The sequence below is a fragment of the Pimephales promelas genome, chromosome 1 (assembly GCF_988280905.1).
Source record: "Pimephales promelas chromosome 1, fPimPro1.hap1.1, whole genome shotgun sequence".
Classification (NCBI taxonomy): Eukaryota; Metazoa; Chordata; class Actinopteri; order Cypriniformes; family Leuciscidae; genus Pimephales; species Pimephales promelas.
Genome location: NC_142769.1, coordinates 49,847,740 through 49,875,636, shown reverse-complemented (window position 1 = coordinate 49,875,636; position 27,897 = coordinate 49,847,740). Strand labels below are relative to the sequence as shown.

The window sequence follows — 27,897 nt, the reverse complement described above, 5'->3', positions numbered from 1 at the left end:
AACGCATTGATTAGCTGTTTCAGGTGTGTTTGATCAGGGTTGGAGCTAGACTATCCACAAGTTTCCTACGCCCCATGTGGCCTTGCGTCAAAAGTGGGCGCGACTTCCGGTTGGAAGTAAACAAAGCGCGATTTGACATGCTTGACACTCGTTCATTAAACAGTTGACAGTCATTCGAGTTATAGCGATCCAAACTAGCTAACGATGTGGGAACACAACCTCAACGAAATTCAAAAGGGTGAAATAACAGTACCTTTACCCTCCGCAGTAGTTGATTGGGAGTATTATAATAACATTATTAATAATCAATACTCATCAAGGCATGGTGACAGACAGTTAGCGAGCTGACAAACAATTAAAATAAAAAATACACACTTAGTCATTGTGCTTTGGAGTTTATTCAAAATTATAAATGAATGTGCTGCTTGAATACATTAACTGGCACATTATTTGGTATTCTGTCAACACAGGCTTTGATCCTGAGTTTAGGTGTAACATCAGTAGCGAACAGCCAATCACATGCTGATAGAGTTTATAGAATATTAAGAATTTAAACTAATGTACACAGGAAGATTTGTCGTCTTTTGGGAGGTGATGGAAACAGTCGTTGGCAGGATCAGAGACGGGCTCTGGCAGGATCACTCTGATTTCGTTTTCAGCTTATGTTCAAAACCATCACGTTTAAGCCACTGAACTAGTTTATTCCGGTTATACATACAACCGCGAACAGCACATGTTGTCCCTGAGCTCCGTAACGACATCTCTCATAAAGATTTGCGTCTTTAAATAGTAAAATAATTCTCCGAAAAACAGCTAGCCTCTTCGCTAACTAACACACAAAATACCATTGGAATGCTACTTCCGCCGCCTCACCGGAAGTTTCACCCACTTTATTTTTTACAGGAGCGCCCCTCGGAAACTTGTGGATAGGATGGTAGCCTTTCTGGAGCACCCATTGGCATATGGGGTCGAACCCCTCAGGTAATAGTTATAGGCATATGGGAAGGGTTATGAGTGTCTTCGATGTACAATAACATTTCGGGGCCAACAAAAAATGGAACAGGAGCATATCCTACTTGGCTAAATCATGGTCTCCACGCTACTGTGCTGAAGTTAGCGCGGGTGGAGAGAGGTCAGCACAAATATAACCTTTACTTGTTAACTGCCTCCTACAACCAATATAATGATATTCCACATACTGTGCCTACACCACACTGTGGTTCTGGAAGGTCATGATCGTGATGCCTGTTTGAAAATAGTAGGCTAAACATTGTTGTTTTTACCTTATCCCCTTCCACATCATGTGGTTGTCTAGAGTAACTCCTTACCCCAAAGAGACAACGCTGAACTCAACAAAGACACTGACAATGGTGAGGTGTGTCTCGCTTTGGAAAGAACCCGAGCTCCTTCCCTTGCTGAACTGGACAGCAATAGTTCTTTTAGCAGCTTGGAGGAAGAGGAAGCCCAGGACTTCGCGCACCAATGGCCGCCTGCGGCACGCGGGACCCGTTTCCCCTCAGCGAACCCGACCTCGACTCTACGCCGCATGACCGCTGCCTTTGTATGTGTGTTTGCTCCTGAGCGGCGAGTTGCTCGATTGGTGGACGAGCTCTCCCATGAAAAACGCTCCACGTTTGGGTCATTGGTGCAGGACTTCTTGGAGAAACAGAGGCAGGAGATGGAGGCCTCAACGTATAGCTCTGCTGTGGTGTTGCTTCAGGGCTTGAGGATATTTCTGTCCCAAGCCAAAAATCTCCTTCTTGAAGCCGGAGAGATTGAACCTCCAATTGAGACACTGGTGCCTGAGAACGAGAAAGGTAAGAAGGCATCACTCTAACAACGACGCATTGCTGATGTTGGTAGCTCAAACAGTAGACACTAGCAACGCCAAGGTTATTAAAATCAGTGTATGAACTTATAAAGTGTAAACTTTTGGCCTCCAGCACAGCAGCCACTAGGCCACAACACCCCCACTTTTAACTGGTAATATAGAAGTATATATGAATGAAAATAGACCTTTTTGTTGAAGAAAATGTTACTGGTAATTACACAAGTTGGGACCACAATGCAAAGGTTTTGTGAGTGGTTGGCAGAATATTGCTAGGATGCCCTTGGCGATGGTTCATAGATGATTGCCTTAAAGGGATAGTTCACTTTGAAATTAATTTTTGGTATGTTTTAGCTTACCTCAAGGGCATCCAAGATGTAGGTGTCTTTGTTTCCACAGTATTTTCAATTTTGACATTTTTCAGTCAAACTGTTGTTGTCTATCAGTCATACACTGGAGGCTAAGGGGGTCCACCAAAAAGCAGCACAGAGAAGTCCAAATTAAACATGATTTAATGACTCGTAAATGTAAGTACACATTAATGGCCTAAGACACGAAACGAGCGGTTTGTGTGAGAAAACGAACAGAATTTATATCGTTTTTACCTCATGTAACCACAGCCGCGTCCAAGTGATCTGAATCAGTTGTTCAATGTCCAACTGAACCGAACTGAATCAGTTCAATGTTACGCCGGAAGTGATCGCTTGCGTGTGACGTCATTCAATATTTACACAGAGATTTCAGAAGTTTTACCTTTTACTAAACATATTTAGATACATCGAAATCGTCTTCCATTGCGGTTTCCCGTATATCTAAATATGTTTAGTGAAAGGTAAAACTTCCCAAATCTCTGTATAAACAAAGAGTGACGTCACACGCAAGCGATCACTTCCGACGCATGCGCAGACCGAAGCGCCCGTGCCGTCAGATCATTTTGTCATGGCTATGATTACAAGAGGTAAAAACGATATAAATACTGTTCGTTTTCTCACACAAACCGCTCGTTTCGTGTCTTAGGCCATTAATGTGTACTTACATTTACGAGTCATTAAATCATGTTTAATTTGGACTTCTCTCTGCATGCTTTTTGGTGGACCCCCTTAGCCTCCAGTGTGACTGATAGACAACAACGGTTTGACTGAAAAACGTCAAAATTGAAAATACTGTGGAAACAAAGACACCTACATCTTGGATGCCTTTGAGGTATGATAAAACATATCAAAAATTAATTAGTTTCCCTGTAAATGTGAGTCGGATGACGTGGACACCAACCGTGTTCACATGAATCTCTTCAATGGCACAATGGAGGATAAAGTCTCCACCCAATGTTTTGCTGCCCCTTAAAGATGCGTAAAGCAAAATCTTGTATTTCGTCTGCATTCATTGTAAATCGTGCTGTTTTTACTTCCTTATCAGCCTTTTTCCGGGTCAGTACGTCTACCTTGGGTTGATTCGCCAAGTTTATAGTGTAAATCATGAATGGGTCACTTTTAAAAGAAGATGTTAGCGTGATGTCAATTTGTTTTAATATAGTCAACAAATCAGAATTTGGCATTAAGACCTGCAGTGTCTTTTCATTTGACTCGGGTCCTTCTTTTAATAAATGCAGGAAGCAAAACATAATTCAGGTCGTGTTTACAGTTCAAGCAGTGCTGTAAAGTTACACAAGAGTTTAATACAACTGGATACACTAGGATTTAGTTTAAACCCTAAGTTTGAGCAATATTATTGGGACGCTTGACTTGGCAAACACCAATAAGGATTTTACAGGAAGTAAATGACTCAACACTATGGATTGCATCACTAAATCCAATCAGTTGGTTTTAAAAACTATAAAACCTTTGGAGTGGATAATGTATCCTTTGATATATTGAATTTCTGGAAAATAGTGTTTATGTTTGAATTGCACTGTTACAGTACTTTTATTAACACAGATGTAATGCAGATTTGCTTTAAAAGCATTACTCCCGTTCTCTGATGCACTTGTGAAGTCTTATATACGGTAGTACCAAATATGTTCCTTAAAAAATATGTTCTCGTGTAAAAAGAACATGCAGTACGGCATTGGTTAAGACACAAGTTTAAGTTGCCGTAGATCTGTTTTTGATACCGCAGAACAATCACGTCACTCAAATAACAACATCCACTCTTTCATAGCCCTGCATTGCTGGGATTATGAGCTGATTATGAGATATCTCCCCCAAATCAAAGCAAGAAATCCGGCCACATCCTTGGGGATGGATGCTGTTTCAGATGTTGGTGGAGGCATTCGCATTTTCCACTTTGCATTTATCATTAGCACATTGCACATTCCCACGCATACTTTAGGAAGCGTGTGGAGAGAGAGCGCAGAGATAGAAGGAGGGATGGGGAGGTGATTTTGCACAGTGCACAGATTTTCCTGTTTTGCCATAATGTGTCTGGCTCTTTCTTCTACTGTACAAACATCAATTTGCCATTGAACAGAGCTTGTTTATTATTTTCGCCAAGCTGCTCAGTGGCTGTATGTTCAGACTGATTGTGTGGGAAACATTTAAAATCACTAACCTCGCCTATAAAAAGTTACATTACAAACCAATATTTCAATTACGAGGTGGTCAAGGCCATATAAAGCCAGTAAACGCTGTAAATTGCACAAGGGCACCAGAAAGAGCCTGAAATAACCATTCACAGGGATGATTTCAGATTTTAAAGTGCACTTTCCTGTCATGTGACCCACAGATCTAGCCCTGGAAAAGGCTCTGTTTGGCTGCGTGTTGAAGCCGTTGAAGATTCAGCTGCACCAGACGCTCGTATCTCTCCACACTCAGGACGGCTCTTTACGGAGGATCACAGACAGCTTGCTGGCCTACCAGGAGGGGGCGCTGGAGCGCCTGGCTGTGCGAGTGGGAGTCCTGGACGTTCGCGGTATAGACCGAGCGAAGGCAAAGCTCACGCTGATGCAGCGCAGCCATTCGCCCATTGACAAGGTGTTGCTTCTGCTGCAGGTGTGCAAGAGTGTGTACAAGGCTATGGGGACGCAACCAGGTGAGAAAAGATTTAGAAACTGGATTAGGGCAACTTTAAGATGTTAAAGTTAAGACTTTTCCTCATTTCCTCTGCAGATCAGGAAGTGGGGTCTGAGGATTTCCTACCGGCACTGTCCTACGTGCTTGTTCAATGTAATGTCCCACAACTGCTGCTGGAGACGGAGTACATGATGGAGCTGCTTGAGCCGGCATGGCTGACCGGAGAGGGTAATGGAGAAGTCACAAAAACACACCGACTCTGTTTAAAGAGGTCCTATTATGCTTTTTTACATGTTCATCTTTCTTGATTGTGTAACGTTGCTGTTTGAGCATAAAAAAGTTTCAAAGCACAAAGTCCCTCTAGCGGGAGTTATTCTCTATGTCACTGTTCCCTGAAAAGCCTCCATTGTAGTCTTGAGTTTTCTTCCGGAAACTAACACGTGACAATATCCATCATTTAAATTATTCATGTGCAAAATAAAGGGTTGGGGCCTGGTTGAGTTAGTTAGTGTGTGGAAACTTGTGAATAGGGTAAGAGGCGGGGCGTTTCCCAAACTCTCTCAATGCACTTGACCAATCACAACACAGTGATCCAGCCGACCAATCAGAGCACACTGGTCCAGCCGACCAATCAGAGCACACTGGTCCAGCCGACCAATCAGAGCACACTGGTCTGGCTGACCAATTAAACAAAACTGGTCCAGCCGACCTTTTAGAGCACACTGGTCCAGCTGACCAATCAGAGCACACTGGTCCAGCCGACCAATCAAAGCACACTGGTCCAGCCGACCAATCAGAGCACACTGGTCCAGCCGACCAATCAGAGCACACTGGTCCAGCTGACCAATCAAACAAAACTGGTCCAGCCGACCAATCCAAGCACACTGGTCCAGCCGACCAATCAAAGCACACTGGTCCAGCCGACCAATCAGAGCACACTGGTCCAGCCGACCAATCAGAGCACACTGGTCCAGCTGACCAATCAAACAAAACTGGTCCAGCAGACCAATCAGAGCACACTGGTCCAGCTGACCAATCAGAGCACACTGGTCCAGCCGACCAATCAGAGCACACTGGTCCGGCTGACCAATCAAACAAAACTGGTCCAGCCGACCAATCAGAGCACACTGGTCCAGCTGACCAATCAAACAAAACTGGTCCAGCCGACCAATCAGAGCACACTGGTCCAGCTGACCAATCAAACAAAACTGGTCCAGCCGACCAATCAGAGCACACTGGTCCAGCCGACCAATCAGAGCACACTGGTCCGGCTGACCAATCAAACAAAACTGGTCCAGCCGACCAATCAGAGCACACTGGTCCAGCTGACCAATCAAACAAAACTGGTCCAGCCGACCAATCAGAGCACACTGGTCCAGCTGACCAATCAGAGCACACTGGTCCAGCTGACCAATCAGAGCACACTGGTCCAGCTGACCAATCAGAGCACACTGGTCCAGCTGACCAATCAAACAAAACTGGTCCAGCCGACCAATCAGAGCACACTGGTCCAGCTGACCAATCAAACAAAACTGGTCCAGCCGACCAATCAGAGCACACTGGTCCAGCCGACCAATCAGAGCACACTGGTCCGGCTGACCAATCAAACAAAACTGGTCCAGCCGACCAATCAGAGCACACTGGTCCAGCTGACCAATCAAACAAAACTGGTCCAGCCGACCAATCAGAGCACACTGGTCCAGCTGACCAATCAGAGCACACTGGTCCAGCTGACCAATCAGAGCACACTGGTCCAGCTGACCAATCAGAGCACACTGGTCCAGCTGACTAATCAAACAAAACTGGTCCAGCCGACCAATCAGAGCACACTGGTCCAGCCGACCAATCAAACAAAACTGGTCCAGCCGACCAATCAGAGCACACTGGTCCAGCTGACCAATCAGAGCACACTGGTCCAGCCGACCAATCAGAGCACACTGGTCCAGCTGACCAATCAAACAAAACTGGTCCAGCTGACCAATCAGAGCACACTGGTCCAGCTGACCAATCAAAAAACACTGGTCCAGCCGACCAATCAAACAAAACTGGTCCAGCCGACCAATCAGAGCACACTGGTCCAGCTGACCAATCAAACAAAACTGGTCCAGCTGACCAATCAGAGCACACTGGTCCAGCTGACCAATCAAAAAACACTGGTCCAGCCGACCAATCAAACAAAACTGGTCCAGCTGACCAATCAGAGCACACTGGTCCAGCTGACCAATCAAAAAACACTGGTCCAGCCGACCAATCAGTGCACAGTGTGCTTTTCAGAAGGAGGGGCTTCATAGTGACCGGAACTAAACTGAGCGTTACTGATAGGATGGGAAAAAAGGTGCTGCAACAATATCAAATATAGAGTGTTTTTTGAACATTCAAGCATTAAAAAAACTCTCTTAGTAGAGTCCAAAAACAACATCAAGACTTTGTAAAAGTCTTTTAAAACTCTAGTTACTTTTAATGTGAAGGTTGTGTCAAAAACTAGGTAGCACATTTATGCTACTGCACTGTGTAAGATAACTTGTCAGATAACAGGTGTCACATCCTTCACAGATATGAGAATCGCAGACAAGACTGGGAGGAAAATGCATATGCTATTATAAATGACAAATATATTTATTCATTTTTAAATCAAAAAGTTTTAATTGAAAAATAAACCTTTAAGCCTAAGCCAAAAAATCAAAATCTTGATTTTTAGCAATAATACACAAATCTTGCGAGAGCCACAAGTGTGTGTGATTTCCACTTCAGTTATCATTCATCTTCATTAACTTCAACAGCCAAATTCCCAGTGAAGAACTAAACTACCTGAACAGAGTTTCAGCAACCAGAAGTTGCTGTTACCATGGAAACCCAGCAACGACCACACATTCGCATGAAGTTTTATGAATTATGTAATCGAGTTGATCTACCTACACTCTAAATCTATTTATATACGGATTTATACTTATAGTAGAATTTCCAAATTTTTTGTCACGTTATAATACAAAAGTCCATAGTTTTGGATGTTTTATATGTATGTTTAATATTTATATCATGTATAGCATGATTCTTATTGGTTTATGGGATGAGTAAGTTAAGTACAACCGGCGGGATGTACAGGGTGTTTGTATGTCCCCAAACTGAGCAGTTTTCATGGTTGTTTGTTTGTAGGTGGATACTATTTGACGAGCGTGTATGCCAGCCTGTGCCTGATCCAGAACAAGCCTGGGACCACGCCCACCTGCACTCTGACCAATGAGGCTCAAGAGTACTTGCGGGAGTGGAGCAGGAGGCGGGGCCAAGAAGCCAAGACCCAGAAGGACAGTCAGCAGAGACAGGTTGAAAACAACATGCAAACACACACAGATCGTTTCACTGTGAATATGTGTGTGTGGAATACACAATGCATTTTATATACACAATGTCATTTATTTTTGTGGATTTTTCTTCTGTGCAGTCTTATTTCACTATTTATCAAATTATCAGGAAACAACTGTTAAAGGGACAGTACATCCAAAACAATTGTATAATAATATAATGTGACAAATGTGTGATTTTACCAATTTCTGTCTGTCTGTCTGTCTATCTATCTATCTATCTATCTATCTATCTATCTATCTATCTATCTATCTATCTATCTATCTATCTGTCTGTCTATCTATCTGCGTGTCTGTCTGTCTGTCTGTCTGTCTATCTATCTATCTATCTATCTATCTATCTATCTATCTGCGTGTCTGTCTGTCTGTCTGTCTGTCTGTCTATCTATCTATCTATCTATCTATCTATCTATCTATCTATCTATCTGTCTGTCTATCTATCTGTCTGTCTATCTATCTGCGTGTCTGTCTGTCTGTCTATCTATCTATCTATCTATCTATCTATCTATCTATCTATCTATCTATCTATCTATCTATCTATCTGTCTGTCTATCTATCTGCGTGTCTGTCTGTCTGTCTGTCTATCTATCTGTCTATCTATCTATCTATCTATCGATCTGCGTGTCTTTCTGTCTGTCTGTCTGTCTGTCTGTCTGTCTGTCTGTCTGTATGTCTGTCTATCTATCTATCTGCGTGTCTGTCTGTCTGTCTTATCTATCTGTCTATCTATCTGTCTGTCTGTCTGTCTATCTATCTGTCTGTCTATCTATCTATCTATCGATCTGCGTGTCTTTCTGTCTTTCTGTCTATCTATCTATCTGCGTGTCTGTCTGTCTGTCTATCTATCTGTCTATCTATCTGTCTGTCTATCTATCTATCTATCTATCTATCTATCTATCTATCTATCTATCTATCTATCTATCTATCTATCTATCTATCTATCTATCTATCTATCTATCTATCTATCTGCGTGTCTGTCTGTCTGTCTGTCTGTCTATCTGTCTGTCTGTCTGTCTATCTATCTATCTATCTGTCTGTCTGTCTCTCTGTTTATCTATCTATCTATGTCTGTCTGTCTATCTATCGATCTGTCTATCTGTCTGTCTGTCTGTCTATCTATCTATCTGTCTGTCTGTTTATCTATCTATCTGTCTGTCTGTCTATCGTCTGTCTGTCTGTCTGTCTGTCGATCTGCGTGTCTGTCTGTTTATCTGTCTGTCTGTCTGTCTGTCTATCTATCTATCTGTGTATCTGTCTGTCTATCTATCTATCTATCTATCTATCTATCTATCTATCTGTCTATCTATCTATCTATCTATCTATCTGTCTATCTGTCTATCTATCTATCTATCTATCTATCTATCTATCTGTCTGTCTGTCTGTCTGTCTGTCTGTCTGTCTGTCTGTCTGTCTGTCTGTCTGTCTGTCTGTCTATCTATCTATCTATCTATCTATCTATCTATCTGTCTGTCTGTCTGTCTGTCTGTCTGTCTGTCCGTCCAAATCAAGTTATTGTTCATTTACTTAAATCAAATCCACCCCTAACGTCGCTCGTGTGTCCTCCTGTCCCGTGTGTGTGTGTGTGTGTGTGCAGAGGTTCATCCGTGTGCTGTTCCAGGGTGACGGTCGCAGTGCAGTGCGGACTCTCCTCTGGAAGGCGGGGGAAAGCGTCGACGCTTTGACCCAGTCCTGCGCCGCTGTGTTCGGCGTGAGCGAGCCGCAGCACTACTGTCTGTTCTGGAGGAGTGAAGGGGAGATGTGTCCTCTCCCGGCCCACGTTCAGCCCCATCAGCTGGGCTCGCAGGAGGGAGCGTCCCTGTCCTTCCTGCGCTGCGATCACGACTTCAGCAAGATGCGCAGACTCACCAGAGGGGGCGCTGTGGATCTGGGAGAGTCCGTGTGTGAGGAGTGAGGAGAAGCAGGTGCACAATATGACTTTAGATTTTTTTTGTCACAATCGTGGCTAGAGGTTTTATGGATGTCACACAGTATTTGAATGCTGTATATGTGTTCAGTTCTATGGATGATGATGATTATTTTTTTGTGTTGGGTGTAAAAAGAAAGAACAATAGCATTAAGAGGGGGATACTTGGTAATAATGCAAAAAGCAATATCTGCCAAACAGGAGATCAGGAAAGGCTGAGATTCAGCTGTCACTTTTTGATTGGCTTGCAGAGGTGTGTATTGCAGAGTAATACCAAAGTGTTGAACATAATACAAAAAACCTAATAAAAATATGTATGTTTTTAAACAATCATATATGTACACATGCTCTGAGTATTGACACTGTATCTACACTGGATGTGTTGCGTTAAATCGCTCCTATTATAATCACTGGAGCCGTTTGCACTGGAAGTGTGTCGCGATGCACCTTCTGTTTTTGACACATTACTGCAGCCACTTTATTTCTTTCGTTCATCTGATTTTTTTTATAAATATATATAATATATCATATTTTGAAATCAAGCTGTTTTTTTTATTTAATTTTACACTAGGATCTAAAAGTAGTGCTCGACCGATATTGATTTTTTTGATGGCCGAAGCCGATAATAATAATGATAAAGTATTACACAGAACTGTTAAACCGAGACTGTAATCTAATGAAGAAGGAAATGGGAGTTCTGTGGCACTGGCGTTCGTAGCGCTGTCAAAATAAAAGTCCCGCTTTCCGAACAGAGAATCGTATTGGCTGATGCCGACGATTAAAAAAAGTATGTATGTGTATATTATACTCACACACACACACACACATATATATATATATATTATGTAAGGTTATGATTCATTCTCTAAGCCACTAATCGGCAAAATGAGCACATTTGTGCATGTGAAGCGCCATAAAGCTCTATTACAACTTAAATTGTGCTTGATAACATGCAAAACTTCATTGTAATGCTGATAAATATATTTTTAATAAAGTAAAATAGGCAAATATCATCTATGTAAATAAATATTAGTACATTTTTACAGCAGTGAATTTCAGTTGTATACACTACTGTTGAAAAGTTGACGGTCGGATTAGGATTTTTAATGTTTTTTTCAGGTCTTTCAATGTTTTTGAAAGAAGTCTCTTAAGCTCACAGAGGCTTCGTTAATTTGACCAAAAACACAGTAAAGACATTATTAATAATTTCTTATTTTTATTCATTTTGAAAACTAAAAACAGTAAAAAAAAAAAAAAATAGAAATTGAGTTAACAGCTAATGATATATTTTTTCAGGATTCTTTGATGAATAGAAAGTAAAAAATATATATATATATATATATATATATATATATATTTATATATATATACTATATATATATATATAATACAATTATTTTACATTATAAATGTCTTTACTCTCACTTTTGATCAATTTAATGAATCTTTGCTAAATAAAAGTATTAATTTCTTTTTCAAAAAATCGTACTGACCCTTGAACTTTTGGACGCTAGTGTATATTTAATAAACAAAAATGCAACAAAATGCAAATATACTGTAGCTTATTTCGTTATGAGCGGATGTGCAGCTTTGACATTTCCAGTGTAGACAACAGACGCGCTTCCGGTGTAAACACAGTGTAAGTATGGAGTGTGATATATTGTGAGTTTTGCGGTACTTCTGGTACTCTTATGAGTTTTACTTGAACTGCACTGGCTATTTTGTTAGCTGAACATTAACTGAATGAACATCGTGGATCATCGAATCACCACTGGCCTGATATTTGTGTTTATTTGATTTATAATATCCTTCAGAAAGCAGACTATTTCAGTGTTTGAAGAATGTAGTGAACGTGTGCCATCATAATCATTTGTGAATACTCCATGTAAATAGACTCCAAAGAAACAAGCTGGTTGTGTTTTGCAGAAGTGTATCACGTCGCGCTCTGCTTTCTCCTCACGGTGGGCAGATAAACACATAAACACTGTCAGGATCTGAATTACGCCTGCCCACGATTCAACTCATAGTGGAAAGCTAATTTTGTTAAGTCGGAGAGAATTTCTCTCTTGGCTTGAACTTTGAAGAGAGGAGGCTGAGTCTCAAAATGGCCACCAAGTGTCAAGCTTCAGTATTTCATTGACAGGTTTAAGTTTTAAGCCAGAGTCGTCAGCAGGAAACGCTGCCGTTTGTGCCCGACAGATTCAGGATTTTGTTTTATTAAAGTGCCCGTATTATGCTTTTCCGGATAAGGCTGTTTGTGAATGTAAAAGTTCTGCTTAGATAAATTTAGTTATTTTCTCTAAAAGGAAAAACGTCTGACGTGTCTGACTTCCTGTTTGAGCCTACATGGGTTTGTAAAACAATTGCATAATAAATGCAATATGCAGCCATTGTTTACTGTTCATTTCACTGTGTATCAAGCGCTGAGGAAGATCTGAAATTCAGATATGCTGTCGACCAATCACAGTGCACTGAGCCGTCTGACCAATCGGAGCAGAGTAAGCTCTCGAAATGTCTGAAATGGTTTGATCGAAGATTCAGTCCGTGAGAAAGTGGTGATAATGCAATATATATTATGGGAATTATTTGTGTTTTTTTGACCTTGGATCTATAATAGGAGACTCCAAAACAAAATAAATAAATACCATATACTGTATATTGACCATAAATAGGGGGTAAAAGCACTGCAATATTACTGTTCGTATCAGAAGTGTATCATTGTAGTTTTTCACCACAAATTATGCTGTTAAACACGATTATTTTAAAACTAAGTTCAAATAATAAGTTAAAAATCTGTTTCCTTATGGAGAAAATTATGTTTTTACCTCCAGTTGCACTGTTAATGGCCGCTTGGTGTCTGACACACGCTATAAGCAGTCAATCAACCACAACAGATCGGACCAATCAGAGTAGAGGAAGCTCTCGGAAGGCGGGGCTTAGACACTGAATCTTCAATCGAAGCGTTTCTGTGAGAAAAGAGCTGATGCTACATTGTATATTATGAGAAAATGATTGTAGGACTCTTTAAAATAGCATAATGGGGCACTTTAAACTAGTATTACCCTAATGTAAAATATGTGCCGTGTCCACCGAAGCGTTTTTCCACGCGCCTGGCGTATGTTTTCAATTGTTTTCAATGGGATCGCCGCGTTTTTTAAACGCCATGAGGCGCTGACCCAGATAGCAAACTGACATTGAATCAACGTGGAAACATGACATCGAAACAACGTTGATCTGGCATTGCTCATCGAATTAACGTTTAACCAACGTCAGGCACGTCATTCTTCAAAACTAACGGAAAATCATCTTGAAATCAACGCTGTTTCAACGTTAGGAAAGCAAACCAATTGCGTTGATTTTCATTTAGCTTTGAAGAATGGCGCGTCTGACGTTGGTTTAACGTTAATTCGATGAGCAAAACAATGCCAGATCAACATTGTTGATTCAATGTCAGTTTGCTGTCTGGGGAGCGTTTTTTTCACGTTAAAAGCGCCCAGCGTTTTTCACTGGTCGCTGGGAGTTGAAAAATGTTCAGGATAAAACGCAGCGCTCATCACTGTCATGTTTTACCCAGCCGTCCAATTACAGTGGAGGAGGGGCGGGACTAATACCACACCGACCAACTGTCACAACATTCAAACTGCTGCGGATATTCTGTATCATAGCAACGACACGTCTCAACGGAAAAAACGCTGCGCTGCCAAAACGCTCTCAAGCGCCCAAACAAAGCACGGCGTCTTCAGCAGAGCGTCTAGCGTTTCCAGCTGGATAAAAATGGTGGACACACGGCCTTACAGCTTTCCAAAGTAGGCTACAAATGTTATTAATTGTCACCAACTGTAACCGGCTATATTAATTGGACCATGTTACACTGAGTACCCATAGTTTTGAATTGAATAAATAATATAATTGTGGTAAATGTTGGTAGTATCACTAGTTTTGTGTATATTATTAGTTATGTGATATATATAATATAGTCACAGGTTTATTCGGGTTTATTAAAATAATTGGTAAAAACATGACATGGCAGCGTTTCCTGCGAATGTCCCGCCGAACGACTGTTCCATCAAACGCTATTTCACTTTGATTCTGAATGTGACATTGAAATATTTTCTTTCTACAGTGAATTGTATGACTATACATGTAATGCTTAATGTAAACGGGGCTCTGATTATGACTTGCGTTGAGTTTTGATGCTTTTTATTGCTGGATCAGTTGAACTCTTGACCGATGCATGCGTTCGTTTGTGATGCGCTTCATTGTGATGCATGGATGAACAATATGCTTCATATGACATCACGCTCTGATTGGTTTCTCTGAATGTTTGCTTGTTCACTGACATGCAGAATTAAACTCCTATGTGAATGCTCTCTGTCTCTCTGGAGCTGTTAGTTGGCGATTATGGATTATTGTTTTGTTGTTTTGCGGTTCGCATTGACCTGAACATTAGTAAGCGTGTAGTCCTCTAGATGGCAGCAGCAACTTATGAATCAAATGTAATGTTGATTTAAGGCTCTTTTCTTGCTTTGGATCAACAGTTACATTTAATAAATAGAAATATTCATTCACATGATTTTTATTCAGTTTAGTCTATGTTAACAGGTAAATTATCTTGATTTCTATAGTTTCAATTTGCCATTTTTGTCATATAAATTTGTATTTGTGTGTGCAGATGATGCGTTTTAAAGTTAATACATGGAGGCCAGATTTGCTTTGTATAAAAGTCCCCAGAATTGAGTTATATATATTTTTTTTTAATTTTCTGTGGAACTTGTTCAGAGGGATAAATAGTTCATAAATAGCGAAGATGTGACTTATTCAAATTTATTTAAAATAATTGCATATAGTATGTCATCTTAGTATCTATTTCCATTTAGATAGCTAGTTAAAGTCACCATGAAATCAAAATTGACAATACTTATTTTTTTATTGCAGTACATTTAGCTCTTCTCTGATGACGAGGGCGGGACAACCTGTCAGTCACATGAGATCCACCAATCGCAAACCACACCCATCCAATCAAATCCCCCCAGACTAAATCAAGCCCCGCCTACATTTGTTCTTGTTTGTTACTCGGATATACATCACAATAGGGGAAAAAAGGCCATCGCAACTCGGTTTCATGTCAACTTTAGTTACTAATCTGTACTTTGGGAGCTAAATTGCTGGAATAAACATCACTTAACCTATAAGCCTCATATAAACGCATCAGATATGTCCTTATTTAGATGCAACAGCTAAGCGTTTGAGTCTTTTTTAGGGTTAGATGTTGTAATTAAAATGTTTTTTCTTTTTAATTTATTAATAGCAATAGATATGAATGGGAACATGCATGAAGAGGTTAGTGTGACTGGTTTTGGTGCCGACGCTCATCCCAGCACTGCTCCCAGTTTGTCCAGCACCTTCAGGCCTTTCTCCTCGTACTCGGCTCGTGACAGCCAGAAAGACTCTTTATCTTTCATGATGTTGGCCAGCACGGCACCACCCATGAACACCATGTGTTTGCGGCGCGGAGGGTCTTCGATGCGGATTTTAAATTTCTGTGGTAAAAGAGAGAGAAAAATCATTTAAAACTAATTCTAATTTAAAACTAATGAGTTGTTGCCTATCTATTTTAAATACTAAAGGTTACTTTAATGTGTGCCAGTTCCTTTACATGCACTCGCAGAAAAAAAAGGTACAAAAGCTGTCACTGGGGCTGTACCTTTTCAAAAGGTAAACTTTTGTCCATTTCAGGTGCTAATATGTACATTTTAGGTGCTGATATGTACATTTTAGGTACTAATATGTACAGTTTAAGTGTTAATATGTACATTTTAGGTGCTAAAATGTCCATTTCATGAGCTAATATGTCCATTTTAGGTGGTAATATGTACATTTTAGGTGGTAGTATACATTTTAGTTAATAATATGTACATTTCAGGTGAATATGTCCATTTCATGAGCTAATATGTACATTTTAGGTGGTAATATATACATGTTAGGTACTAATATGTACATTTTAGGAGGTAATATGTCCATTTCATGAGCTAATATGTACATTTTAGGTGGTAATATATACATGTTTGGTACTAATATGTACATTTTAGGAGGTAATATGTCCATTTCATGAGCTAATATGTACATTTTAGGTGGTAATATATACATGTTAGGTACTAATATGTACATTTTAGGTGCTAATATGTCCATTTCATGAGCTATTATGTCCATTTTAGGAGGTAATATGTCCATTTTAGGAGGTAATATGTACATTTTAGGTGGTAATATGTACATTTTAGGTGCTAATATGTCCATTTCATGAGGTAATATGCCCATTTTAGGAGGTAATATGTCCATTTCATGAGCTAATATGTACATTTTAGGTGGTAATATATACATTTTAGGTGCTAATATGTACATTTTAGGTGCTAATATGTACATTTTAGGTGCTAATATGTCCATTTCATGAGCTAATATGTCCATTTTAGGAAGTAATATGTACATTTTAGGTGGTAATATGTCCATTTCATGAGCTAATATGTCCATTTTAGGAGGTAATATGTACATTTTAGGTGTTAATATGTACATTTTAGGTGCTAATATGTCCATTTCATGAGGTAATATGCCCATTTTAGGAGGTAATATGTCCATTTCATGAGCTAATATGTACATTTTAGGAGGTAATATGTACATTTTAGGTGGTAATATGTACATTTTAGGTGCTAATATGTCAATTTCATGAGGTAATATGCCCATTTTAGGAGGTAATATATCCATTTCATGAGCTAATATGTACATTTTAGGTGGTAATATATACATTTTAGGTGCTAATATGTACATTTTAGGTGCTAATATGTCCATTTCATGAGCTAATATGTCCGTAATATGTACATTTTAGGTGGTAATATGTCCATTTCATGAGCTAATATGTCCATTTTAGGAGGTAATATGTACATTTTAGGTGTTAATATGTACATTTCAGGTGCTAATAATATGTACATTTTAGGTGTTAATATGTACCACTAAGGTACTGTACCAATATGCAGCCTTTGGGTACAAAAGTGTACCTTTTGAAAAGGTACAGCCCCAGTGACAGCTTTTGTACCTTTTTTTTCTGAGAGTGTGTTATTAGCGTCAGTGCGTCAGTGCTTACAGAGAGTTTGTCAGTGTCTCCCTTCAGCACTCTCTCCAGATACAGCTGCTTGATCTCTCGCTCCAGACGGGACGGCAGCCCCGGGTACATTGTGGTTCCTCCAGACAGGACGATGTGCTTGTAGAAGTCCGACCTGCAGGTGGACGGTAAGACATGAAGCTCACAGACACCCTTGAAGGAACAGTTCAGCTGGAAACCAATCAGAAACAAGGTGACCTCAGAAGAAATGACTTTAACCTGGAAAAGTATCGCTGTGCTGAGTAAAGTCTCTTCAAAAGCTCTTGCACAGCAAAAAACAAACAAATTCGTACTGTTTTTAATATTTAATATTATTTTTTTTTATGAAATGATTGTACTATATTTTAGTCTGATAATGTTTTTTATTTAAAATTTATTATTTTTAGGAGATTTTATTGTTCTAAATTATATTTACGCTGTATTTATAATCCATTTATTCTCTTTTTTGAGCATAGACCTGAAAATGAAATTTCCAACTTAAACAGTCATAAATCTAAAATGCTTTGGAACACAAACTAAACAAACTAGGTCTCTTTTATTTCTTTTTAAACACGTTTGATAACATGATAACAAAATGATGATAAAAATGATAACATTTTACATTTGTTGTTATGAAAAATGCACAAAAATACCATTTTAAATTAAATTAAATGTTAATTTTCCAAAACACGTTTTACTCTAAAACTGTGAGAAAATCAAACCAATAAATCTAAACAAGTTGCGTTCCAAATTTGAGGTTGATATCTCAAAACACGAGCTTTCAGTAAGAATTTGTTTGGCTCCAGTACCAAACGTGTCCACTAGGTGAAATTAATTTCCAACCACGAACAATACAGACGTGTTCACAAGTGTTGGCAAGTTCCAAAACCTGTACCAAGTTTCATACCAATTTGAAGTAAAAAATTCAACAACAAAAAAAAAACGAAACGTAAAATTTTCCGGCCAAAAACCAGAAGGCTAATCAAGGTACATTTACTTTTTGCACCAAACACGTGCAATTCAAAGTAGAATTTTAGGCTGTAAATGAACTTAGCATGTTTCTCAAATATTTGCAAATACATTAGACCTATTCTTGTTTTAGTTTGCTTCTCAAGTAAATGTATATTGAATTAAGAATGCTTCGCGATATTTGTACTGGAAAACAAGACGAAAACGCTAAGTACAGATGTTCTTTCTTCAGTGTAGATGGAAATGTATGTAATCGTGATTCCGGCACGGAATAAAACAGTTTAAAAGATAATTGCAAATTTTCATGTCGCAACTCATGTCGAGATGTTAATTTGCACTAGCGAGATTTAAAGTCCAATTCTGTGAGGAAAAAAGAGAAATCTTTTTTTTTGGTTTTTTTTTTTTTGGAGTTTATATCTCGCATTTCTGACTTTATAACTAGCAGCTACACGTTTATATCTCGCAATTCTGATGTAAACTCTCAATTTTGAGAAATAAAATGTTTTTTTTTTTGTTTTTTTCATTTGATTTGTTCTGTGGCAGAAACAAGCTTCCATAAAAATGTCTCCTAACTTATTAGTTGAAAAACATTTGCAGAACCAATTACTGGCTATAAGATTTGCTCAGCGCTCAGGCATTAAACGTCTCCTAACTGACTGTAGCGTTGAGTTGTTCTGACCTGAGGTCGATGTCCGCCGCCTGGATGGTGTTGAAGAGCAGCTCGGCCACTCCGACTCCCTCCACGTTGATGAGATGGGGCTGGAAAAGAGCCTCCGCTGCTCCGAACCTCTCGCCTCCCACCATTATCATCCGTCCATCTGGCAACTGCGGGCGGGAAAGGTCAGTAAAATCTTTTGTATGCTGTGAGGAAGGCAGTCAAGTTTTAAGTCCTCATCCTCACCCTAGTTTTTTTTTTAATCTATAATTGTTAATTTTATCTCTTAAAACTCATCTTTGATCACCAAAATGACATATTTAAAAGTTTTTTTCATGCCTTAAAATAACTACAATGTAACTCGACACCCTTTCCTCATTTAGTATATGCGGTTCTATGAGCCTCGCCTCCACTCACCCGTTGATCTGATGGTTACAAGATAGTAAACGAGGCTTCGTCAATTCATACCGGCTTCGCAAGTTTCTACATTTTAATGGTTGGACTCTGTTTTTTATCTGATCCCTGATCAGTTTTATATAAAGTTGTAGACATTTGTATTGAGGAATAACTCATTGTAACACAGAGAAGAGTTGATCGTCTTTTATTAGCCACGCCCTTTATAAAATACACAAAACGCTAAATGGTATTTGATGCTTTGTATATGCCATTTGATAGATTAATCTCTCAAGAATACGTTTTGCGATAACTTTGCAAAAGGTGTATTTATGAAGCGGTTTTCCCTGCATTTACAGTTTTTAACGCTTCGAACCAGTGAATCATTTTGCAAAGCAATCGGTTCAATTGATTCAGTGTTTGGAAAAGCTTTGTTTCTCTCGTCACTAGTGGGAAGATACATTGACATTTAATAAAAATATAAATGCATACCGTACGCAATATTAAATGGTTGCCAGCTTGTTTTGCCTCTAAAGGTTTAAATGGATACAGTATATAAAAAACGTTGCATAGTTTTGTTAATGCGACCTGTCCATGGGTGTACTTTGTGTGACTAATTTCTGGCTTGAATTTCCTGAGCTGTAAGTGTATTACCGTGTAGGACTCCACCAGGACGGTGGTCTCGTTGGCCAGTTTCTGTTCCTGCTCGATGTTGTATCCGACAAAACACAGTTTCTCCTTCATCATCCGCACCGTCTCGAAGTCTGCCGTGTGGTTGAAGACGTAGCCTCGCATAAGCAAAAGCTGAATAAACAGAATATTCTTTTTAACCAGACCACTACTGATAAATTTTATTTATTTTTAAATAATACAGTGAATCTATATCTAGATTTTGATCCATTTTAAGAAATGAGTCCATTAAAATAGACGATTAAACAAAATGTTCCAGGTTCAATAGAAGTTGAAGTGTTTAGTTTACCCAAAAATGACAGTTTTCACAACAAATATGAACCGTTTTTAACACTGATATTAATCAGAAGCATCAAATCAACATATCAGAATGATTTCTGAAGGATCATGTGACACACTGGAGTAATTGATCACAGGAATAAATGACAATTTACAATATATTCAAATTGAAAACAGCTATTTAGAACTGTAATAATATTTCACAATATCATGGTTTTAACTTAAAATATATTTTTGAGAAACACCGGTGTCCAAAATAACGTTTAAAAATGAAAGTACAATGAAAGTCAATGGGGCCCAAAGTATAAAAAAATCAAACAGGTTTCATGAGGGTGAATAAATGATGTCGTTTTTGGAATGAACTAAGTGCTGTTCTGGAACATTGCTCATTCCTCAGTTTCCATGGTGACAATAGAAGCAGAATGTCACCTTAATCAGATAGCGCGTGATGTCGCGTCCTGCGATGTCGAGCCGGCGCGTGAGGTGAGGCAGAGAGAAGCCCTCGTACACGGGACAGATGTGGGTCACGCCGTCTCCTGAGTCGATCACCACACCGGTTAACAAACCTGCCGCAGGAACACAGCGCAAGTCAATCACTCGTTCATCTTCAACACTGAGCCTTAAAGGAGCGCTCTGAATTTTTGGGACTATTCACCATATCCCCCAGAGTTACATACCTTTCTAATCATTCAAACTCGTTCATCAAAATGAACAACTCTTTTTCAGAGTCAATTTGTTCGTTGAATGAACTAAATGACTCGGAAAAAGATTCGTTCATTTTGATGAACGAGTTCGAACAGGAGAGTCACCCACGTGCGTCACGGTACAGAGCAAGGCGAGCATTTGAGCTTATAAAACTTAAACTTTGTTAATTTTTTTTTTAAACGAGGATCGTTTCGCTTGATAAGACTCTTATTCATCGTCTGGAATCGTTTAAAGCCCTTTGAACAGTTTGCACTGAAACTGTCTTTTGGACCGTTTGGTTCCCATTGAAGTCCATTATATGGAGAAAAATCCTGGAATGTTTTCATCAAAAACCTTAATTTCTTTTCGACTGAAGAAAGAAAGACATGGACATCTTGGATGACATGGGGGCGAGTAAATTATCAGGTAAAGTTTTTTTTAAAGTGAACTACTCCATTAAAGTGTTTCACGTATTGTTCGATAGTTTTAGACTAAAAAAGTTGGACTGTATTAAGTGATGGTTTACATTTAGATTCCAATCGAATTTGCATAAAAATCGGATTTGGACTGACAGTCTGAACCAGGTGCTCTTATAGACCCTTTTACAGTTGGTAAACATGGTGATGTTTTTTTTTTGTGGGCGGAGCTTAGGTGGAAGCAGAACGATCCCTCAGGCCGCTTCACTAACGCTAGTTATCAAGGATTGTTAGCTTGTTTTTTAACAATGACTGGAGAAACTCCAATATTATCTTAATGTGTAAGGTCACTCAGTGTCCAGGACCGCGATTGTTATTTCCAAAAGTTATTTTTAACGGACGGAACCAGATTGGCCGACCTGTAGCCGCCTACACGCTCACTCAATGCATGGACGATCTGACAGGATTAACGTACGTTACCTCGATTGAGCGGCCTGACTTCTACACCCACCATATAGAGAAACTAAAATAACGTAAACGTAAATAGAAACTGAGGGCATATAAATCTTTAGATGCCTGTATGGTCCTGTACAAGACTTGTGTGTACGATCCGCAGTTCTGCCGAGCCAGCGCCGAGACCACGACAATGTAAAGAATGACATTACAGTGCGATTTTAATGATGTGAATATTTTCTAGAAATAAAAGTTCCAGATACATACAGCATATTCAATTTTCATCAATTCTTGCACCAAACAACACAACAAGATGACATTTAATAATAGTAACAATAATTTAAGCTCCTTATTATGTAGCTGAATCTGTGCTGGTTTGTATTGGCCGCCTCCAGTTTACACTTTGTTTTGCCTCCAGCTAGCGCCGTGACGTAACTGTGACGTCGGCGCAAAAGGGGTCTATATGGTTAAAATAGGGCCCGTGACCCCGAGCGTTACCCTGAGCGTAGAGCGTCAGCACGGCCTGGATAGCGATGTAGATGCCGTGGAACTGGTAGGTCTCGAACATGACCTCTGCGATCTTCTGCCGGTTCTTCACCGGGTTCAGGGGCGGCTCCGTCAGCAGGACCTTGCTGTCGGGGGGGCTGATGTCGAGCCGCTGCGGGCCGAACGTGTGGTCCCACAGGTGCAGCATGTCCTCCCAGCTGCGCACCATCCCGTTCTCCATGGGGTACGAGATCTCCAGCATGGAGCGGCACTGGCTCGCCTCGTCGCCCACCATCAGGTCCTGAGAGGCAGAGGGGCGACTTCAGTGTTAAACAAGAACAGATTATATTAAAGGAGTAGTTCACCTTTCAAAAAACTTTTGCTGATAATTTACTCACCCCCACGTCATCCGAGATGTCCACGTCTTTCTTTCTTCAGTCGAAAAGAAATGAAGGTTTTTGATGAAAACATTCCAGGATTTTCCTCCTAATAATGGACTTCAATGGGAACCAAACGGTTCAAGGTCCAAAAGAAACTTTCAGTACAAACTGCAAACTTGTTCAAAGGCCTTTAAACCATTCCAGACGATGAATAAGGGTCTTATCAAGCAAAACGATCGATCATTTTTAAAAAAAAAATAAAGTTTAAGTTTTATAAGCTCAAATGCTCGCCTTGCGTGTTCTGTGGTGCGCGTCCGTGACTCTCCTGTTCGAACTCGTTCAGCAAAATGAACAAATCTTTTCCCGAATCAATTTGTTCGTTTCTTTCGCCGAATGAACCAAATGACTCGGAAAAAGATTTGTTCATTTTGATGAACGAGTTCGAACAAGAGTGCGTTACAGAACAGAGCAAGGCGAGCGTTTGAGCTTATAAAACTTAAACTTTGTTATTTATTTATTAAATGAGCGATCGTTTCGCTTGATAAGACCCTTATTCATCGTCTGAAATCGTTTAAAGCCCTTTGAACAAGTTTGCAGTTTGTACTGAAAGTTTCTTTTGGACCTTGAACCGTTTGGTTCCCATTGAAGTCCATTATATGGAGAAAAATCCTGGAATGTTTTCATCAAAAACCTTAATTTCTTTTTGACTAAAGAAAGAAAGACATGGACATCTTGGATGACATGGGGCAAAAGTTTTTTCAAAAGTGAACTACTCCTTTAAAGTCCCCCTGAGGTCAATCGGTTTAACCCTTAAAAGTCATCTTTGATCACCAACAGTTTTTTTCCTTGAAAAAAAAAAACTCGTCTTAATATATCTTGAATGTAACTCGACACCCTTGCTTCATTTCGTATACGCGGTTCTATGAATATGCAAATGAGCCCTGCCTCCACTCACTCACTCACTCAGAGATCCACTGGTTGACGATCACACGTTGATCTGATTGGTTACAAGGTCGTGTGTGACGTCAGAAACACCAGCGATTTCAAACCGTCTTTGGTTCACTGCAGTTTTAAGCAGAAAATACTCAGCAATGCTGTCCACTTATGAATTTACACATGGATTGTCTTAAAGCATATTAAAAACACCACATAGACACACAAACAACATTAAAAGCTGGATTTTAACCACAGGGGGACTAAACGTTTTCTTCAATAAATAGAATTCATCTGTGAACTCTATTAATTCTATATTCTGAGACTGAGTTTATAGTTTCTGCAGCAAAAGTAATGAACTATCAATCAGCTATCAACATTTATTAAGAATTTAAAGTTTTATGTTATATATTTGGGAATTATAAATCGACATTAGAGTAGAACATTATATTTTTATATGTAATATTATTTATTCATGTTTTATATATATACTATTAGATAATTTAGAGTGACTGAGGGATAGAATAATTTAAATCATAATTTGAAAATATTAATACATAAATGAGAGATGTTTTATAGATTTCTTGTTAAATGACAGTGCTTGTCAGGGTTATTTTCTTCTTATTTATATACTATTATATTTTTATTAATATTTTTAATTGACCTTTTTTATATTTTAAGTTTAGATTCAAATTGTTAGTTGAAGTTTCAGTTATTTTATATGCTTTTCACATTTGTATTTTATGTTTGTCTTTTAGGTTTATATTTATTTTATTTTTTTATTCTTATTCTTATTTTTTATTCTTAACTGTTTTTATTTATATTGATTGCATTTACTGAATGAGCACTGTGCCACTGTTCGTCCGACTGTTACTGTACTGTACATTTTATTTTATTTTTGACACTCTATTTTATTTTTATTATTATGATTTTTTTTTTAATTCTAAACTATTTCAATTATTCTGACTTCTTTTGATTATTTTAATTTCTTCCATGTAAAGCACTTTGAATTGCCACTGTGTATGAAATGTGCTATATAAATAAACTTGCCTTGCCTTATATATATATATATGTGTGTGTGTGTGTGTGTGTGCGCATGTGTGTGTGTGTGTTATTTCAGATTTTGTCTTTTTTGAACATAAATTTATTTCAGCTAGTTGGTAACAAACCATTTCAATAATATTACGTTTTTCATGTGCGTATATACATACTGTGTGTGTGTGTAGGTATCTACATATATACAGAAGCTATATTGTGTTTTGTTTTGACTATGAACTCACCTTGATCTCTATATTCCCAACTTTTACATCTGACCGAATGATGGGACGTCCCACCAGGGCTGGGAAGATGTGTTCGGGGAAATTGGAGCCAGCGAAACCACACTTGACAAACTGCAGACAGTGTGAGAGAAGATGATGAGTGAGTAGTGAAACTCGGCTCTGCTTTACATTTCAGGTTCATAAGGACGTATATTTGATGACTGCACTGTTTTATCTGAGATGAGCCGTTTTGAAGAACTGCGTCTTCCCCAACTCCCCCTCAACTTCCCTACGTTCATTTCAGGTCACTAAAGCACACCAGAGTTTAAAGCACTTCCTCATTTGTGGCCAATAACCGTGTATCTTTTGCCCTGCCACCTTTTAAGGTGAAGTGTTGTTCCTGGCCAGACGTGTTCAGACAGACTGAAGCAATGCAACAGGTCTCCGCACGAGCGCTAGTCAGGCATGCAGCGCCTGCACACGCAAGCCAAATAAAGCTTCTCAGATCTCTTCTAACTTTAAGTTCAAATCGATTTAAACAGTTTTCAAATCAAAACACCTTCCATGTATCATTCACTTAACCACAAATAGAGTTCTTTCATAAATGTTCAATCAGCAATTGTACATTCATGAAGTGTTCTGGAAATGTCATTCAGGGCTCACCGTGTTATGATGAATGACGTTTACAGACACTTTGTGAATGTCTTACCCCAGTGCCATTGTCACACACGACCACTTTCCTCCCGCCGCTGTCCATGCCGCAGTGTTCCAGATGCTGTGCGCGCACACACACACACACACACACTCTCAGGCTGTTCTGCTGAAGTGAGGTCAGAAACAAAGGGGCCGGTTCCCCTGAGGAGGAACAGAGGGACTCCGCCTCGTTCACCGAAAAAATCCCTAAAAAATGAGCTACACTACTAAAATATATAATCTAATAATGCAATAATGCAAACATTTTTACAGTAAACAACTGTTCATTGGTGAACTGCAAGTCACCTTATATCAGTTCAATTTTAAAAGGAAATACATGCCATTTAAAAAATGTTGTGAAATTTGATGCATAAAAATACTTCCTTACCTTACAATAGAGAATATATATATCATATATTTAATAAAGCAGTAATCGCCTACGTATAATTGTGTAGTAAAAGTGGATTTCCAAAGGCAGTGATGCTTGCTACTGATTGCGAAATTATTATTTTCATTTCAGTTTTAAACATTATAGCCATTCAACCTTACAGTAGGCTATAATTGAAAGCTATCAATTTTTTAAGCTTAAAAAAAAAAACGATCCTTAAAACAACCCTCACAATAAATAACCTCATAATAAATGTCATATTCACCCGTTCCCGCTCTGTAACAGGTAGGAAATATACAGAAACTGAGTTATCAAACAGTCTGCACTGCATAAATTATGAATTAAATTGAAGCGACAAAAGTTATTTAGTCAAGCGCAGGGAGTCGTTCTCCCTTTGTTTAATATTGATGACAGAGAGAACTCTTTATGTTAATGCTCTTACGAGGATACTCCACAAAATGGACAAAAAATGTGTGTTATTGTAAATTTAAGCATGAAAGAGTGCGTTGTGTGTGTGTCGCATATAGTCACAGGACATTCACAGGCACTGCGGTCTCGTTTGTCTGATCGTGCTTGAATGGTTTAAAAGCATTTGCATGAATAAGAGTGTGTTCATATGTGTGTAACGCTAGCTAAAGGATGACAGAAAAAAACTGCGTCAAATATTTTTTATTTAACGATTGCTGCGTTAAATATTTTTAGCACGTTAAACTGGAAATAATTTGGCATGTTAACGCGTTAATGTTGACAGCACTAATACACTGTAAAAAATATTGATGGTTTAACTTAAAAAAGTAAGTAACCTGGTTGCCTTAATTTTAAGTTCATTGAACTGGAAAAAGTGAGTTAATACAATGAAGGAGATTAATTTAACCATCAGAAACTCAAAATTATATGTTATCTGAACTCAATAAATTATTTAAGTTGATTTGACAAAAGAAAAAATGTTGTGATTACTAAACTGTAAAAAAATATTGATGGTTTAACTTAAAAAAGTAAGCAACCTGGTTGCCTTAAAATTTTAAGTTGATTAAACTGCAAAAAGTGAGTTAATACAATGAAGTAGATTCATTTAACCATCAGAAACTCAAAATAATAAGTTATCTCAACTAAATAAATTATTATAAAGTTGATTTGACAAAAGAAAATATGTTGTGATAACAAATCTTGAAAATATTTTTTACAGTGTAATATAGTTACTCCCCGAAAATATTAGAGTTAATGGAATAATGCAAAAAATGTACAGCACAGTAATTGATTGACTTCTGAATTAGTTTCTGGTTCGAACATATCTGAATTAAACCAATACGTCTACTTATCGTGTAGCTAGTGTTTACTACCGTGGATCTGGTTATTTGGGCTGCAGTGATTGGTGGAGACGGGGCTCATTTGCATATTTATGAAGCAAGGCTGTCGAGTGACATTCAAGCTATTTTAAGGCAGGAAGACATTATTTTCACAGGAAAAAATATATAATTTTGAAAATATTTCAAATATGTAATTTTGATCATCAAAGATGAGTTTAAGTGACATAATTATTGACTGCAGGGGGACTTTAAATTACTGTTGAAAATGAGGTATTAAAAGAATGATTCATAGTTTAGCCTTTTTAACAAATGAATACAGTAAAATGTATGCAATGAGTTCCCTTATCATTTACAGGAGAAAATATATTTAACAGTGCTAAACATATAATTTTAGAATAAAATATAGTTTAGAGGTCAGATTTTCTGCTTTTGTGTTCTACTGATGACATGAGAGTCAATAAATGATGACATTTTCTTTTATTGTTAAATTACTTCCTGAAATGGTGATTGAGGTTTTGTAAAGCCATGTTATTATTTCAACAATGGCTCATTTAGTTGATGTCAGTGAGGAGGGCACAGTGAGCTCACAGCTCTTTGCTTCAAAAATAATTTCTTTTATTTCAAAATTGCAAACAACAGACAAATGAAAACAAAACAATCCCGC

General features: G+C 38.6%; 2 protein-coding genes across 3 annotated transcripts in view; one reads left to right on the top strand and one right to left on the bottom strand.

Annotated features, from left to right (window-relative positions):
• Positions 1-14,488, top strand: part of rin1b (Ras and Rab interactor 1b) — a 44,204-nt gene extending 29,716 nt beyond the window's left edge. For both annotated transcript variants that reach the window (XM_039659359.2, XM_039659358.2), the window contains 5 exons: positions 1,316-1,817; positions 4,550-4,855; positions 4,933-5,064; positions 7,990-8,156; positions 9,790-14,488. In XM_039659359.2, the coding sequence (XP_039515293.2) occupies positions 1,316-1,817; positions 4,550-4,855; positions 4,933-5,064; positions 7,990-8,156; positions 9,790-10,107 (1,425 nt within the window). In that variant the 3' untranslated portion in view covers positions 10,108-14,488. The remainder of the gene's footprint in view (positions 1-1,315; positions 1,818-4,549; positions 4,856-4,932; positions 5,065-7,989; positions 8,157-9,789) is intronic.
• A 539-nt stretch (positions 14,489-15,027) lies between these two features.
• Positions 15,028-25,655, bottom strand: LOC120469994 (actin-related protein 2-A). Its single transcript, XM_039659360.2, has 8 exons — positions 25,555-25,655; positions 24,867-24,977; positions 22,286-22,574; positions 20,664-20,800; positions 19,920-20,069; positions 18,897-19,042; positions 17,252-17,384; positions 15,028-15,659 (listed from the first exon to the last, which is right to left on the bottom strand). Exons 1-8 carry the CDS (start codon positions 25,600-25,602, stop codon positions 15,489-15,491), a joined length of 1,185 nt encoding a protein of 394 aa, XP_039515294.1. The 5' UTR covers positions 25,603-25,655; the 3' UTR covers positions 15,028-15,488.
• Between the last annotated feature and the right edge of the window lie 2,242 nt (positions 25,656-27,897).

Bases quoted from the DNA above. Each gene is read 5' to 3' on its own strand.
- LOC120469994 (XM_039659360.2), bottom strand. From the start codon at position 25,602: ATGGACAGCGGCGGGAGGAAAGTGGTCGTGTGTGACAATGGCACTGGG. The intron at 24,978-25,554 runs GTAAGACATTCA...CACTGTCTGCAG, and splicing joins TGTGTGACAATGGCACTGGG to TTTGTCAAGTGTGGTTTCGC. The intron at 15,660-17,251 runs GTAAGCACTGAC...CTTTTACCACAG, and splicing joins GAGACACTGACAAACTCTCT to AAATTTAAAATCCGCATCGA.